General features: G+C 43.3%; 1 protein-coding gene across 1 annotated transcript in view; it reads right to left on the reverse strand.

Annotated features, from left to right (window-relative positions):
• Positions 1–4,066: 4,066 nt before the first annotated feature.
• The window catches only part of WDR75 (WD repeat domain 75), a 93,708-nt gene continuing 79,804 nt past the window's right edge, over positions 4,067–17,970 (reverse strand). The window contains exons 17-21 of the mRNA XM_030209594.1: positions 13,065–13,234; positions 8,419–8,478; positions 7,030–7,176; positions 6,842–6,933; positions 4,067–5,176 (exon numbers count right to left, since the gene is read on the reverse strand). Coding sequence (XP_030065454.1) covers positions 4,969–5,176; positions 6,842–6,933; positions 7,030–7,176; positions 8,419–8,478; positions 13,065–13,234 — 677 coding nt within the window. The 3' untranslated portion in view covers positions 4,067–4,968. The remainder of the gene's footprint in view (positions 5,177–6,841; positions 6,934–7,029; positions 7,177–8,418; positions 8,479–13,064; positions 13,235–17,970) is intronic.

Here is a 17,970-nt window from a genome sequence, read left to right on the forward strand (position 1 = left end):
AATTTTGTTATTACTTTTATATGGCACCTGAACTTCCTTTTGGGAAGTAGAAGAGTCACAAATTTCAGTAAAGAAAATTCTAAATTGATTTGTTTAAGCAAGTTTGGTGTGAACTATGCATTGATTATTTGTTAAAGAATTTGGTGCAAGTTGTCATTCACAGTATTTCTACCAAAGCATGCAGAAGTAACCTTTTACAGTATACCTTTGCCCTGCAGCCATGAATAAGTTATACTGAATTATACTTTCTAATCAATGTGGTCTTTAGTAACCACAGAGCTGAAAATTTATCTGACAGACTGTCAGAGCAAATATGAAGTGCATGACTCAGCAGTTTCCCATTCATCCAGCTTACCTAAGCTAGACTCTACCCAGTGTTCCTAGCATATTTAGTTAGACATGAACAAGAGGAAGGGTGCAGGGCTTGTCACAGCAAATTCTGCCATCAATCTGGACCAGTCTGGAAGCAGTAAATACAATGCTTTATACAGCTTTTCATTCTAGTTAAATGTCCTTTCCTTGTCATCAACAGCAGATGAATCCATTAACTGATGTGTTCCTGGACACCCAGCCCCCTCTGCCTTCAATATATCTCTATCTCCTAGCAGGTGTGGATGTCGCTTTTTCAGCTCCTGGATTTCTGCCTGGGGTGGCTCCTGTGCTTTGCCAGCAGAGCGGGGGGTGTTGTGGCTGGTGGTGCCCACTTTAAAGGCATACTTGGTTTTCCCTGTCCCTGCCTTACCCCATTCCCCCTCCTCCCGGAGTTCCTCTGTGGCTGCCTGCCTCTAACTTTCCTCAAAGTAAAAAAAAAAAAAAAAAGAGGCTCACTTTCTCAGCGTGGTGATTTCTGAGGCTTTCTCCTGAGATCCTGGTTCGATGCAGCTTGACCACACCTCGTTTGACTCGGTCTCCTGAGGTGAGAGTGGTGCCCAGCTCCTCCGGGGAGGTTCCCGCTGACAGCGCTCTGTGTGGGGTAAGTTTTGCCGCAAAGACGCCATTTTGTTTTCTGTATTTGATGGCTGCTGAAGGGGTTAAGCGCTGCTCCCACTGTGGGAAATGCAGATCAGCAGCGGGGCTTTGCAGCACATGCTGCCTAGATGCTAATGGCACGAGCATGGCGGGCGGTGATTCTTCCCGCCCGATGGAGGTGGCAGCGGCCGCCATCTTGGAGGCGCCACGTGACTCGACCCTCGTGGTTGCGGAGGGGTCTGAGTGCAGGGGGACGCCTCGTTTCGAGGTTTCTAGAGGAGCTATTGCCTCCGCTTCCCCCCAATGTGGGGGCGGATGTATAGGGTGAGTTTTTCTCCCCTGAATTTGTGCTGCTGATGCATAAAACTTTTATGTTAAAAAGAGCACTGCCTGAGGCTCCTGACAATTCCTGTCGGACTGGGTTGCCTCCAGTTCTTGATAGCCCAGCATTGGGCGGCTGACATGGCCTCTAAACAAAGGCTGGTGAGGTTACCCTTTCGGGGCCTTCTTTTATTTGGGAAGGATTTGGAGAAGACTGTTAAGGACCTAGGGGACTCTAAGTCCCAATGGTTGCCTGAGGATAGGCCGAGACCTTCTTCCAAAAGTCCTTCTTTTCCCTCCTCTTCCAGGCCATGTTTTCGCGAAGTTCGCAGGTATCGCCCGGGGCACTCTGCAGGGTTTGGTCAACGTACCCATTTCCAGCAGAGGAACTCCTTTCGTTTGGACACAAGCGCGTCATCGTCGTCTGGGTAACGTCCAGGAGTTCAGGTGCGGCCTCCACAATGATGGGGCGTCGGTTCCCACAGTAGGGGGTCGTTTCACCCTCTCTCTCAAGGAGTGGACCAAGATTATTTCGGATCTGGACCTGATCAGAGAAGGTTACAGACTAGAATTTGCTGCCCCAGTGGGAGACGCGTTTCTGGAGTCCCGATGCGGCACTGCTGTCAAGCGGGCGGCGGTAAATGAGACCTTGCAGGTGTTGCTGAAGCTCGGAGCGGTGGTTCCGGTTCCTCCCGCCGAACGCGGCTGCGGTCGTTACTCCATCTATTTTGTGGTGCCTCGAAAAGGCGGGTCGTTCAGACCTATCCTCGACTTACGCAGAGTCAACTAGGCCTTAGGAGTGCGACACTTCTGCATGGAAACTCTGCACTCCGTCATTGCGGCGGCACAGCCATGAGAGTTTCTCACATCTCTGGACCTCAAGGAAGCGTACTTGCATATTCCCATCTGGCCGCCGCATCAGCGGTGTCTCCGGTTTGCGGTTTTGAACCAACATTTCCAGTTTCGCGCCTTGCCTTTCGGCCTGGCAACTGCCCCTCAGACTTTTTCCAAGGTGATGGTAGTGGTGGCTGCCTTTCTCAGGAGAGAGGGTATCAGAGTTCACCCTTATCTCGACGACTGGCTCATCAGAGCAGATTCGGCAGATGAAAGTCAACTTGCCACAGCCAGAGATGTTACAGTTCTTCAGACTCTGGGCTGGGTAGTCAATATGCCCAAAAGTCATCTGACCCCCTCTCAGTCTCTCGAGTACTTGGAGGTCCGACACGGCTTCGGGGTTCGTTTTTCTTCCCGACAGCAGGCGGCTCAAGCTTCAGAATCAGGTCCGCCTACTCCTGCGGATGCCTCGCCCTCGAGCATGGGACTTTGTTCAGTTCCTGGGATCGATGACGGCCACCATAGAGGTGGTTCCCTGGGCGAAAGCTCAGATGAGGCCGCTGCAGCTTGCTCTGCTTCAGCAATGGTCTCCGATTTCCCAGGAATACCAATGCAGACGAAGGTGGCTTCCAGCGGCCCAGCGCAGTATGGATTGGTGGCTTCCCGACAGCAGGCTGTGGCAGGGGATGCCACTGGCTCTTCCTTTTTGGTGACTGGTGATAACGGATGCCAGCCTTTCGGGCTGGGGAGCTCATTGCTGGGGACGCTATGCTCAGGGTCTGTGGTCCACTGCGGAAGCGGGATGGTCCGTCAATCACATGGAACAGAGCAAAATTCCAGGCTCTTCTGGCCTTCCACAGGATGCTGAAGGGTCTTTCTGTTCGAGTTCTGTCGGACAACACGACAGCAGTGGCCTACATCAATCGTCAGGGCGGCACTCAGTGCAGGGCCCTGACTGCAGAGGCGTCTCAGATCTGTGATTGGGCCGAGTGCCACCTAGAGCTGCTGTCCGTTGTCAGAGCAACGTACAAGCCGATTTCCTCAGCAGACATCAAATCGACCTGGCCGAATGGGAACTGGCAGGAGAGGATTTCTTCAGATTTGTGCCAAATGGGGGACTCCAGGCTTGGACCTCATGGCGTCAAGCGTAAACGCCACAGTCCCTCACTTATTCAGCAGGAGAGATCCTCGCTCGGCAGGGTTGGATGCTCTGGCTCAACCTTGGCACTCGGCCCTCCTCATTTCCGGATGAGGGTGTGACCAGAAGCAGTGCTGAGACAGAAGGGAAGGCAGGCTGAAGCACCATGTGTGCTCGCCTTTCACTGCTGCCGCCGGACCCTGAGGTAAGAACTTTTAAATTCTGGGAGGCACGCAGGAAGGCGAGGGGCAGGTGGAGGACTGGGAGAAGAGGGTGGGCAACGCAGGTCAGGCTGCCACTCAGAGGGGAGAGAGAGGGAGGGAGGCGCGGAACTCGGAGGGGAGAGGGAGGGAGGGATGGACTCCTGTTCTGCTAAAACTCCACCATAACCAGCAGGGTGGCGGAAAGCAGGCGAGCGCGGAACTCGCACCACAACTCGCCGCTGATGTCCCAACTCCTGCGCCGCACGGACTACATCGTACTCTCACGCACACACACACTCTCTCTCTCTCTTTCACACACTCTTTCGGAGGAGAGGGGGGCCTGAAACTAGGAGGAGAGGGAGGGAGGGTTCACCTTCAAGAGTGCTTTCAGTAAAGGGGGGGAGGATTGATGATCAAGGGGGGGGGGGGGGGGGTGCTTGGCACCTCTGATGTTACTGTTGAAACAACAGTATGTTTGAACTGATTGCTCCTTAATGTTATGCATACTGTAATAAATACAGTGCACTATATGTCTCACTTGTTTGGTTAATGAAGATATTTATTTAAAAAAATATGGAAACACTTGGAATATAAATAGATTAAAAAACTAAAATTGAATTATCCCATGCACTTTTCTTTAAAAAGCTCTTCTGAAGATACTATCCTGATAGATCTATTTTGATAATCACAAAATAGATCCACTTTGATTAGATTAACAGCCTTAAAATGAAAGGATTGCCATTCTCTGTTGTGGACTGGGGATCTGAAACTATGCAATTCCACCTTTAGAAAAAAGTCTGCAAAGTACAGTAAAAACTGTTCCGATAAATTCCAAAATGTTATTTATCTACAAGCACAAACAATAATAATATGGAACAGCATTTGCATGTTTGAAATCCCATTATGTTAAATTACATGAACTTTTTCTGATTCTCTGTATTACAAGATAGACATTCGGCTGGCAGCGTTGAGCGTTTTTAGCCACTGCTGGTATTATCCTTGGATATTCAATGCTGGGCCATGTCCGGGTAGTTTATGCAACTGGATCTCTCTTATGCGGTTAAGTGCGACATTCAGCATTTAATCATTTAAGCGACACTGCATAAAGATAGGACTGTGTTTTAAGCGGTCCGATTTGGCAGCTTAAAGTAGACACTTAAGTACTGATTCCGCCCCTGGACAGTTCACAAAAATAGCCACCTTTCAAGTTTAGTGGTCATTGCCACTGAATATCAGTGAATAGCCCCGCAGAAGTGATTTAAGAACAGGAAGCCTCTCCTGGCCACTTAGATCGTAGATTAAATTACAGAGATATAGATATAATCTATCTATATCCCTTCCCTCCATCTGCTCCTCTCCCCACAAGAAAAAAAACAACCCCCTTGCATATCCACGGCAGTCATTTCTCATATAAATAAAAATGTTTTCACACAATTTTTTTTGAAGATTTTACATTTGGAAATAAGGCAATATAAAAATATGATACAAAAATGACTGACAGTTCTACAAAGCTGAGAACCAGCTATAATCTGTTTTTCTTATCCTTTTGAGTTCCTTTTCCTGAGACTTGGACAGCATGGGAAATATTTCATCTAAAGTACAGTTGGGGTTAGTTATTTCCTTAATTATATGAGCAGATTCCATTTCTTCTTCAGAATCTTCTTTTTCACTATCACTTGCCATTTCTACTTCACTGGATCCTTCTTCCATGCTAAAAATAAAACGGAAAGTTAAAGCAAAAGAATAGTGAGATGGGGCCAAACAAAACAATTTCCTTCCTCTCCCAATCAATGCTTGTAACAAAAACGTACGGCTTACACTGCTCAAAGAAAACTCAAGCTAAAATGGATGCAAACCAAAATAAAACATCCAAAATTTAGAGTACGTAAAGTGAGAGCAGTCACTCCAGAAGTTCTTAGGCAACCGGGATAGAACAGCTTTAATCAATAGGATACAGGCAGTTGCTTATATACCAGTCTTCGCTTTCCAGTCAACAACAGTTCAAAGGAGATGCAAAGGAAAAACCCCAAAGTAGATTAGTCAAAATACAGTGAGATCATGCACTACGATACCCTTGCAAAATGTATCTGTAGAAGAGGCATGCAACTGGTTTTATTGTGGTGCTAAAGTTGCTTGCATGGCAATTCATGGTTGTCAACACATAGGGTTATGTGCAATAGTTTAGGCACCCCTAATTAAATTACATGTTTCACTGAATCCTTAAGAGAAAAGAAGTTGACAACCTCCACAGATATAAAGTTAAACATAACATCATTTTGCAAATTGTAATGCATAACTACTATTTATTTGCAGGTACTGAAAGATAATACCTGGACATACATCACCAGAGCCTGCAGGATAAGCAGCCAAAGTGGAGGCAAAGAGAATATCCCCAAAACAGGAGGAACCAAAGCTCACAGGATAGTGGTAACTAGTGACTCCCTTCTTGAAGGATGCAGAGGCATCCTTCTGCTAACCAGAAATGAAGCCCAAGGAGGTATTGCTCTCTGCCTTGTGCAAATGTGTTAGATATAATGGAGGGCTTTCCAAACCTCATCAAGCTTAATTATTATCTGATGATGCTTATCCATGTTGGAAAAGATGATGCTACTAGATATACCTCCTAAGATAACAAAAGTGACTTTGTAACTCTGGGAGAGAAGGTAAAATATTTAGCAGTGCAGAGAAGCCTACATTCCAGAAGATGAATGAATGGATGGATGCCATCAGAAAAAAATGTTTTCATTTCCTGGACCATGGGATAATTTTCCAAGGGCCTTTTTTAGTTGAAAAGCAGCTCTGGAACAAGGGGTCACAGGATGAACAGGACAAGTGACAAACTCAGGAGTAATCTAAGGAAATATGTCTTCGCATAAATGGTGGTGGATGGCCTCCCAGTAGAGGTGATGAAGATGAGGACTTTATCCGAACTCAAGAAAGCGTGGGACAACTACAAAAGGTGTCTAAGGAAGAGGAAGGGATTGTTGTGGTTAGTAGTTGATATGGATGGGCAGACTGGCAGATCTGCTGTCATTTTCTATGTAAAACCTTTTCTCATGAACTTTAAATTGAAATGGTTTACTGACATGGAATATCTGTGTTTAGGTTAAAACATTAAAATAGATTCTGCATGTTGTGTTTTCACCTTAAGAAGGTTCAACAGTTTGAATTAATCTACCTATAATCAGTACTAGATCACTCTGTAAGAAGCATAATTAATATTTTAAAGCTGACTACTTTTAACCAGCAACATTAATTACCTTGATGACTACACAATTTTCCTAAACAGTCTTGCAAATAATGATTCTAACTATAAGTAATAACAATAGGAGGGATAGCATCCCACTCAAGGAAAATGTAAAGAATATACTTTTACCTCTTGCTTTCTTTGGGGGTCAGTAAAGAATTGATAAAGATGGAACACAAGGAGGAGGCAGGTGGCAGGACATGAGCTGGTGTATGAAGCAACTAAAAAGGGAAGGAAAACCATCAAGATATTCATTAATAGTCAGGCTTTTTTCTTCTTCTTCGGTTTACTTTATAAGAGCATTTTTCGACACCTGCCTCTTTGACTGCCAGGTTGTCTTGTGCAGGGAGGCTGTTTGCAGACACTTTCCCTAAGTCTGTATTCAAAGCCTCCTTCTGCTGCTGTCGATGCTTCCCCAGAAGTAGGTAGAAAGGAGTAACAGGAAGGCTTTCTTCTACTGCTAGCTGAAAGGAAATGTATTTAAAAAGAATTTATATGCTGCAAATGCAATGTTCTAAACAGCTCACAGCAAACATCTGTTGTAATAATTTCATAAAACAGACTAACAAACAATAAATAAATATCAAACAAAAACAAGATGGGAGTGGAGGAATAGCTTAATGGTTAGTGCAGTGGCTTGTGAACCAGGGGAACTGGGTTTGATTTCCACTGCAGCTCCTTATGACTCTGGGCAAGTCATTTAAACCTCCATTGCCCCAGGTACAAAATACAATACGTAAACAGCTTTGATTGTAACCACTGAAAGGTGATATATCAAATCCCATTCCCCCTACAAATAACATAAATTCAAATAATGCAATATATAAAAATATCACGTTAAAAAAAACCCAAACCCAGATCCTCAAAGGTTTCTATCATCTGTACCCCGAAATTTATTGTAACTTCTAGGCAAAAGCTTTTTAGCTACTTCCTGAATTTCACAAAATCTTTCTCAAGACACAGATTATTCCACAAGCTTGGCACAGGTCAAGTAAAGGCACTGGGTATGAATTTCAGTTTTATGTAACCTGTTTCCATTGGGGACTTCCAATAGTCCCTGATTAAAAGAACTGAGATTCCATTTGGATTTATTTGACATGATCACAGATTGCAAATAAGCTGGAGGTAAACTGAGGACTGCTTTAAATGTCACAGAAGTACAACCTTCATCTTCCTTGGATGCTGGTTGACACTCAGAGTATGCAGTGGTGGTTGCTGCCTTGAAAGGGGTAGTAGGCTCTCCCAGAGGTCTAGTATGAAATGCTGCTTTATCTACAGGGGAGGTGCCTGATCTTTTAAAGACTACAACAGTAAGGTAACTGTTGAAAAAGTTCACAATGGATACTACCCATGAAGGCAAGACTGCTTGAGAAAATAGTGTTAAGACAGTTGTAATCTTTTTTTTTTAAAAAACCAGGATTTTGGATCCTTTTCAATATGGATTCCATCGGGCTCATAGCCCAGAATCATTGTTATTATTGACTACAGGTACCTTGAGACAGGGTCTAGATCATTGTTCATGTTATTTTTTTAATTATGTTAGATTGATACAGTGAATCACACTATTCTGTTAAACAGAATTAAAGCTGAATACTTTTAAGATAGCACAGATTTTACAACTAAAATGTAAAGACCAAGTTAGTGAACCCAGACTCAACTGTATAACCTGACCGCAAAATCTACAGCTGTGTTGCCAGATATGTTACCTGTTTGCTAAGTGAAGCCAGTCTTTCTTCAGTGGTCTGGGTGCTGAATGTCATCAAATCCTAAGAGGCAGAATAATGCATTAATGGCAAAATGAAATTCAACCATCTGGTAATTAAGCTGTACATTTTTTAAACAACAAAAAAAAAAAAACAACAAGATTTGGCAGATGCCATATAAAATAGCTAGCAAGTTAATGCAGTAAACAGGCATTTTCTAACAGTATTAGCACAATCATATGAAGCTAGCCAGCCTCATCCACCCCCCCACATATCAAGTTCAACTTCATTGTTTTTAAAAAGGCATGTCAAACCAGCCAACTGAACAGCTGTCAGAGCAAAAATTTGACTTTCGCTTTTGCAAGAATACAACACTGAAAAGGATAAACTCTCTTAATTTCTTAAATTGGTGCATGCTAAGGGAATGCTTGTTTCCTTATCATAAATGCTCTGTAGCCTGATTAGTCTATCAGAACCATGTGTTCCTGATATAAACACTTTTGATAGGCTCAATGTTAAAAGACAGAGGATTACAGAGCCACTGGGTGTCATGTACTCAAGAAAAAAAAAATACCCTCAAGGACAGAGAAAATATTTTTTCATTCAAAGAGTTATTTTCTCCTTTATGATTTGGAGTGTCCCGTACTACATTTTGTCACTACAGACTAGAACCTAGTGGACATAATTGGATAAAAGACAAGAGCTTCCTTAAGCAAAAGGACAAGATCAAACTGCAGCAGCTTGACCCAAAATATAAAGCAATAGGTTCTGGAATCATAATGAAAATATGTTATCTTTTTCATGCATCTAGGCAAGCTGTCACGAAACACCTAGACACTCGCCGGGGGCTAACCCTGCAACCACTTAAGAAGCTGTATCCCCAAGCACAGCTCAGGTCTGCTTCCTCTCACCGACTGGGTCCCGATCACCTCTGGAACAGTCTCCCACTCTTAAGTTATCCCCGGTGATTTCTAGGTTACTGGGGCCACATTCACAGTGGTCCCACAGTTCCTAGAAGGCACTCACAAACCCAACACACAAACCACCAGGATTCTTAGTCAGTCCAGCCAAGCAGAGTCAATAAACTAAAAAAGGTTTATTGTCAAAAATTAGTCAACAGTGAACTATAAAAACAGATGGAAAATAACAGGCAAATAACAGGTAACTGAATAAGGATCAATTATAAATACATAAGTAATGCCACACTGGGAAAAGACCAAGGGTCCATCGAGCCCAACATCCTGTCAACGACAGCGGCCAATCCAGGCCAAGGGCACCTGGCAAGCTTCCCAAACATACAAACATTCTATACATGTTATTCCTGGAATTGTGGATTTTTCCCAAGTCCATTTAGTAGTGGTTTATGGACTTGTCCTTTAGGAAACCGTCTAACCCCTTTTTAAACTCTGCTAAGCTAACCGCCTTCACCACGTTCTCCGGCAACGAATTCCAGAGTTTAATTATGCATTGGGTGAAGAAACTTTTTCTCCGATTTGTTTTAAATTTATTATACTGTAGTTTCATCGCATGCCCCCTAGTCCTAGTATTTTTGGAAAGCGTGAACAGACGCTTCACATCCACCTGTTCCACTCCACTCATTATTTTATATACCTCTATCATGTTTCCCCTCAGCCGTCTCTTCTCCAAGCTGAAATGCCCTAGCCTCCTTAGTCTTTCTTCATAGGGAAGTCGTCCCATCCTCGCTATCATTCTTTGTACCTTTATTGTACACTACATTGGTTTGTTTGTTTTTTAGATGTGTCTACCATAATTACTATCTAAACATTTTATTACTACCTGGATAGTACCTGGGAAGTACAGGAAATATAGCTGTTCACAGGTTACAGAATATAACTGCTCACAGGGTCTCAAGTAAAGAGGTCTTTCTCTCTCTACTTCCAAACTGAGACTGGAGAAAAATCTAGTATTTCCAGACTGAATTTGAGCTCTTGGGCCAATCAGAGCCCAGAACAACGTTTTTTAAAAGTAGCTGGCCACATCACTGCAGGTTACTTCCTCTCTGTGGTAAACTTGCCCCATGTAAGCCGCATTGAGCCTGCCATTAGTGGGAAAGTGTGGGGTACAAATGTAACAAAAATAAACTAAAGAAAGAACAGTCATTTCTCTGTAACAGCTTTAAACATAAAACATGCACCACCTGCTGGCCAAAGTAGAGAAATACACTTCATGAAATCAAACATATAAACGGCGAGTGACCGTACTCACTCGCAAATGCGCAGTAGAGACTTCCCTCTCTGCCCCGCCCCCGCTTCAATACGTGATGATGGGGGCGGGACAGAGAGGGAAGTCTCTACTGGCATGCTGCAGACGTCGGAACCGCTCCCCCTCCCCCGGAGTCGCCGCCGACCCTCCATCTGGCCCGAGCACTGTGAACTTACATCAGCACGCAGCAGCAGGCACATCAGCAAAGCTGCCGTCGGGGCGGGCTTCCTTCTCTGCCTTTGTCCCGCCCTCGCCGACGTTACGTCACACGAGGGCGGGACACAGGCAGAGAAGGAAGCCCGCCCCGACGGCAGCTTTGCTGATGTGCCTGCTGCTACGTGCTGATGTAAGTTTACAGTGCTGCTCGGCCGGGTGGAGGGGCGGCGGCAGCGACTCCGGGGGGGGGGGGGGAGCTTGGAACCCCCCCCATTCCAAAAGTAGCCCGTTTTCACGGGCTCAACGGCTAGTATTCTTATAATTCAAGTGCTGGAAAATTCACCATTTCGCCACACAAGCAATCTACCAGAAGGCACAGGTGACATTTCAAATAATGTCTGGATAGTAAAAAAAAAAAAAAATCAAAGTAATATTTAAAAAAGATAAAGCTTTTCCTAGAAGGTGAAATTTAATTTTATTTATTAGTTTCCTTTCTTGAATCCTGCTAGACCAGTCCAGATCAGCAGTGTACTTACATTAGATGCTACCTGGGACGGAGCACCACTTCCTCTGAGCAAGACGGTGTGCAGAGCAGGCACACAGCTGTCAGCTCTGCCGGTTCCCTGCCCCATCCAATGTCAGCTTCCCAAACGGTTTTGAGTCAAACTTTAGTCAGACTTACTACTGCAAGCTGCTCCCTCCAAGATCACAGTCTCCACAGTTCTTATCCCAGATGAGAAATGAACATAACTGATACTTTGTGCCATGCTCTCCAGTAAATCTCTATTTAAGATTGTTGTGCTGGAAAAGGAGAGCTCCATAGGAAACGGGAGAGGTGAAGGGAAGAAAGAAATAAATTTGCAGGGTACCCAGTGTCAGGTATGATTCTGCAGACTCAAGCCACCTGCAGAGCTCAATGGGGGACCAGCTGACCAACTAGATCAGGAGCAAACCACCCAGAACTGGAAGCTGAAAAGTGTGCCCATTGACTTGCTGGAGATAGAAAATATTGAGAAGCTGGACTGGATGATGAGAGACGTCTCAGCACTGGTTTCAGTTATCTATCTCCACCTGCTGGGTAGGTGGCACTAATTAGACTTCCATGCATACCTGCCTGCTCACTGTTCTGTAACACTGCTTCTACATTGTCTCACGTGCAACCCAAAAGGAGGTGGACACAATTACTCTCACAGGTTCTGGAATAGTGGGAAGCTATGTAATGGAAATTGTTTTTATATTATGTGATCTCAAATTTTACATACTGTTATTATCTTCTATAATTTTCAACTTACTGTAAGCCTCCTTGAGTAGCTCTTTGATGGACTAGAAAGCAGGGTATACATTGAACCTAAACTAAATCTGATGCATGGAAGGACCTTACACCATGAAATCATTTAAAATGAGAGAGTAAAATTATAGTTGTGTTATGGGTATAAATTTGATGACAATTTAGGTAGGTTCTTTGAGGCTAAAAAGAGCATCATATTCTAATACATTTCTGCTCTAAACCTCTCTCTCATAGATATATTATGGATATTTTGAAAACCAGACTGGTCAGGGATACTTAAGGATGGATTTAGGAACCAGTGAATTACACCATATAAACAAGCTTGTGTTTCAAAATGGAGAAGGCTGCAACATAAATGATGATATAATACACTGCGAACATACAGGGCTCAAATTTAGGTGCCAGGAAAATTACTCACAATAAGCGCTCTAAAGGACACTCCGGGCTGAGTGCCCCTAGCTCATTGTGACTCTGGGCAAGCCACTTAACCCTCCATTGTCCCAGGTACAAAATAAGTACCTGTATATAATATGTAATCCGCTTTGATTGTAACCACAGAAAGGCGGTATATCAAATCCCAACCCCTTTCCCTTTTAGAATAGCACTTAGCTCGGATTCCCGTGCCCAACTTTAGGCGTGAAGATTTACACCTGCTGAAACCTGGTGTAATCCTGGTGCACAAGTTGGGCGCATAACCCCAGCATTCTATAACACTGCACCTAAATTTTGGGAATGCCCTTAACCTGCCCATGCCCCTCCTCTTTTTGGGTTGCACGTGAAAATGTAGAAGCACAGTGTTACAGAACAGTGAGCAGGCAGATATACATGCAAATCTAATTAGTGCCAATTAATGTCAATAATAGATGCACACGTATCTGCCCTGCACACCCAAATTTGGGACATCTATACAGAATCCACAGGACAGTGTACATAGGAACAGAAGCCGTATTAGTAAAATGTTGAATTATATCAAGTGTCTCACCTGTGTTTCAGTGAGGAAGTACAGCTGAGATCTATTAAGCCACTGTTGCTTTTCAGAGCTGAGTGATTCTGGGACATCCCTTGGAACAAACACAGCCCACATAACTTTCCCTCTGCAAATATTCTTCTGAACATAGGATGGTCTTGGCTCATCAGGTTTAAATACAAACACTGCCACAAAATAAAAAGTTATCTGATAAAATTATAATGTGGTTAATTGCTGTAGAAGACAATCATCCTAGTTTTGTACACTAACTCCTTGACTTTTAATAATGCACACTACTGAGGCAGTGTGGGGTGCGCATCTGTGAGGTGGGGAGCATAAAGAGTGAATCCTCATTCCTGTAAATAACTTTATATTTACATAAGAATACTAAAGCTTTTACCTATCTAGCACTTCAGATTACTGCTTTATCCTCATATATTCTTGTCTTTGACTCCACTACAAGCAACTAAAGACTACTACACTTTCCATATGGCAGGAAGAATGTATGCTCTATCATAATGATGTTCTACCATAGAGATTTATTAGGGATGGGCAACGATTAAAAATTTTAAAATCATACGATTAATTGCAATTAATCACAGCATGCATTTTGGGCACATGCTTTTCAAATTTTTTTAACGTGGACCTAAACATCCTTTTAACAAATGCTCAGCGTGGCTACTACTTATTTTTATAGCACTACCAGACTTACACAGTGTTGTACACTTGAGCATGAAGAGATTGTAAGCTCTGTCAAGCAGGGACTATCTAAATCAGGACAGACAAACAGGACAAATAAGGGATAAGGGAAAAACTAAGGTGGGAAAGATAAAAACAGACATGGGTACTGAACAAGTGAATAGGGGTTAGGAATTAAGAGTAGCATCAAAAAGGTGGGCTTTTAGCCCAGATTTGAAGATGGACAGAGATGGAGCTTGATGTACTGGCTCAGAAAGTCTATTCCAGACATATGGTGCAGCAAGATAAAAGGAATGGAGTCTGAAGTTGGCAGTGAAGAAAAAGGGTACAGATAAGATTTACCCAAAAACTAGAGTTCCCAGGGAGGAGTATAGGGAGAGGTAAGGGTGGAGAGGTACTGAGGAGCTGCAGAGTCAATGCACTTGTAAGTCACTAAGAAAAGACTGAACTGTATGTGGAAACGGATAGGAAGCCAGTGAAGTGACATGAGGAGAGGGCTAATATGAGCATAGCGACACTGGTGGAATATAAGTCGTGCAGCAGAATTTTGAACAGATTGAAGGGGAGGGAGATGGCTTAGTGGGAGACCTGTGAGAAAGAAGTTGCAGTAGTGCAAGTGAGAGGTGATAAGAGTGTGGATATGGGTTTTGGTAGTGTGCTCAGAAAAAAAAATAGGATGCATTTCAGTGATATTATAGAGAAAGAAATGACAGGTTGGATATATGAAGAGAAAGAGAGAGAGAGAGAGGAGTCAAAGATGACCCCAAGGTTATGAGTTGATTAGACAGGGAGAATGAGGCGTTATCCACAGAGATAGAGAATAGGGGAAGAGGAGAGGTGGGTTTAGGGGGGCAGATAAGAAGCTCAGTTTTGGTTATGCTTAGTTTCAGGTGGCGGTGAGACATCCAGGCAGCAATGTCAGACAATGTCTGCTGAATTTCTGGTATGGAGAGGTAGATTTGGGAGTCATCAGCATAAAGGTGATACTGAAAACCATGGGATGAGATCAGAGCACCACCAGGGGAAGAAGTATAGATGGAGAAAAGAAGAGGTGCCAAGACAGAGCCCCAAGATACACCAACCGATAGTGGGATAGAAGTGGAGGAGGATCCACCAGAGCATAAATTTGGGAATGCCCATGAAATGTCCATTCCACATTCGAGTCACACCCCTTTTGAACTGCACACTTTAGAATTTAGAAGTTCATTACAGAATATGCTTTGCGAGTAATGCGCATAAATTTTAATTATTGCCAATTAGTGCTCATTATTGCTTGTTAAGAGATTAAAAATGCTGATTGGCTTGTTAAGTAATCAAGTTATCTATTTATTTATCTCATTTGTACTCCACAGTTTCCCAACAGTGACAGGCTCAATGTGGCTTACAACGGACCACAGAGGCAGACTCCAATGCAGTAAAATGAAGCTAATACAGCAGAAAAACCTACAAGAGATATTGGGGAAGAGTAGGAATGGACGGAAGGATTAGGGAAGCCTGGAGGGAAGAGGGAAGGGGAAAGTGTGTTGTTATGGAATACGCTTAGATATCGTCATGGAACGCTAGGCGCGCTTTATAGAATCTGGCCCATTGCATCTGAAAATGAGTCAATCTGTCTTGGGTCTGATTAAGCACTTTGTATTGTTTATTTCTTGTATTTTGTTTTATGTTTCTTTCTCTCCTCCTAGTTTATTTGTTATGATCTAGGAGCAATAGGTGGTTCAAGTGTACTACGTGATTATTTATGGTGGTCATTTTAGAAGCCTTATTTGTGATTTAGATTGTAATATATACGTTTAAATGCTGGCTTCTGCACTTCATGTCTAAATGTTGACTTTAGAAAGCTGGGATATACACATCCAAAACTCAAAATGTGCATCTGGCAATAGGGCACAATCTGGGCGTGTTCTCAGTGGGCAGAAAAGATACAAATGCTTTCCCCTTTTCAGAAGAGGAATGCACATGTCCACTGACATCACCAGAGTGGAGGAGTGGCCTAGCGGTTAGGGTGGTGGACTTTGGTCCTGAGGAACTGAGTTTGATTCCCGGCACAGGCAGCTCCTTGTGACTCTGGGCAAGTCACTTAACCCTCCATTGCCCCATGTAAGCCGCATTGAGCCTGCCATGAGTGGGAAAGCGCGGGGTACAAATGTAACAAAAAATTTAAAAAAAAATTAAAAATCAGAACTTACATCTATGGCCAATGACGTCTAGGTGACAGAACGCATAGTTTACGACTTGTAACAAGGTAATTTGAATTTAAGAATACTTAATTTTCCTTATTTTAAGCTTATTGCACCTAGAGATATGCTTAATAGATTCTTGAGAGGTATTTAAATATTAAAAAAAAATGGACTGCCCCCTTTGCTAAGACTTTTCTATATACCAGCTATCAGAAGAAAACGTTTCAATCAAATGAACAGTTCTTGTTAGAAGTATCATTGGACAGCTTGGATGTTTCAACATTTTATGCAACACATGGTGGAAGAAGTTAAGACTATATGTATGCTTTTGGTCTCATTTGTATTTTTCATAGGATAAGGAGGCTTTGTTGAAATTATATTTTTGAGTTTTTCTCCTTACCTTTCTGTGTGATTGGATACAAATGTGTTCATATGTTTTTAGATGGACATAGGAGAGGAGGAAACAACTCTTGAAAATGTGTCCTGAAATATTATCCTTTGGAGATTGGCTTCAATTACATTTTCGTTGTAATTGTTGTTTTCTTTAAGAATAAAATACAGTGCACTCCATTTAAGTGCATGTCGGATAAGAGCATGCTCTGTTTAACTGCATGCCGTACTTCGGTCCCGTTTTTGGCACCATCAATTTCTATGGGGACAAACTTCGGTTTAAAGCATCACTGATAAGTGCAAGATTCGCTTATATGCATGGTTCAAGACTGCTCCTCTGCAGGAAACACTCCGCATAAGCGCGCACACGGAATATGGAAGCCGATTGGCGCTAGACAACCAACGAGATTTCAAATTTACTGCCTGTTTAACTGCCACAGGCAGAATAAGCAAAAGAATGTTGTTAGAGCGTACATCGGGGTCGTAGTCTTGCAGGTCCGCCGTGACTAACTAATAGAAGTTCTTAAAAAATTAGAAAACAAAGTCAAGCATCTATTGCTAAAGAATATGGTGTCAATCCCAGTCAAATTTCACGTGTCTAGAAGCAGAAAGACCAGCTTCTGGAAGGCTGGCAAAACAATACAAATCCACAACGGAAACAGGCGGGAAAAGCTGAGAAGGTAGAAGATGCTCTTCTTCGGTGGTTTTCTTGAGTCAGGAGCAGACAGTTTCCTGTCAGTGGTCCACTGCTTATGGAGAAAGCTAACCAGCTAGCTTTAAATCTTGGACTAACTGAATTCAAAGCCACTGTTGGATGGTTGGAAAGATGGAAGGAGAGGAACAGCATAAAATTCAAGAAACAACATGGTGAGAAACAAGACGCTGATGACTTTTGGTGCTGAAATTGGGTTGTTTCAGTTCTTCCTACCATTTTGAACGAGTATGCACCTCGTGACATTTTCAATGCTGACGAAAACGGTCTCTACTGGCGAGCGATTCCTGATGGAACACTTGCAAACATGCCGATACTACTGGAGGCAAAACATCGAAGGACCGACTGACAATCCTCTTTTGCTGCAATATAGATGGGAGTGAGAAATTGGAACCCCACGTCATTGGAAAGAGCAAACAGCCCCGTTGCTTCAAGAAAGTTAAGCGACTTCCTATGCCATACGAGGCTAACGCAAATTCATGGATGACTGGGGAAATCTGGAAGCAGTGGCTAAAGAAGTTAGACACTAGAATGCAGGCACAAAAGCGTCAGATTTTACTGCTTTGTGATAATTGTGCTGCACACAGGGATGATGTCAGGCTGTCTAACATCAAGGTGGTCTTCCTGCCACCAAACACTACCTCTCTGATCCAACCTATGGATCAGGGCATAATAGCCAATTTCAAAACATTATCGGGCTCTTGTGCTATGTCGTCTGATGAGCGTTATGGATGACCAGACTGGCAAGGATAAACGTGCTGATGAACTGGCTCGTAATCTATCACTGTTGGATTCCCTACATATGTATAAAGAAGCCTGGAATCATGTTACACAGGCAACCATGGTGAACTGCTACAAGCGGGCAAGCTTTGTTAAGGATGTGGAGAGGGACGAAACAGATGCAGCTGTTGCAAACGCGTCAGATAAACAGGTTATTGAC

The sequence above is a fragment of the Microcaecilia unicolor genome, chromosome 7 (assembly GCF_901765095.1).
Source record: "Microcaecilia unicolor chromosome 7, aMicUni1.1, whole genome shotgun sequence".
In the NCBI taxonomy this organism is placed as follows: domain Eukaryota; kingdom Metazoa; phylum Chordata; class Amphibia; order Gymnophiona; family Siphonopidae; genus Microcaecilia; species Microcaecilia unicolor.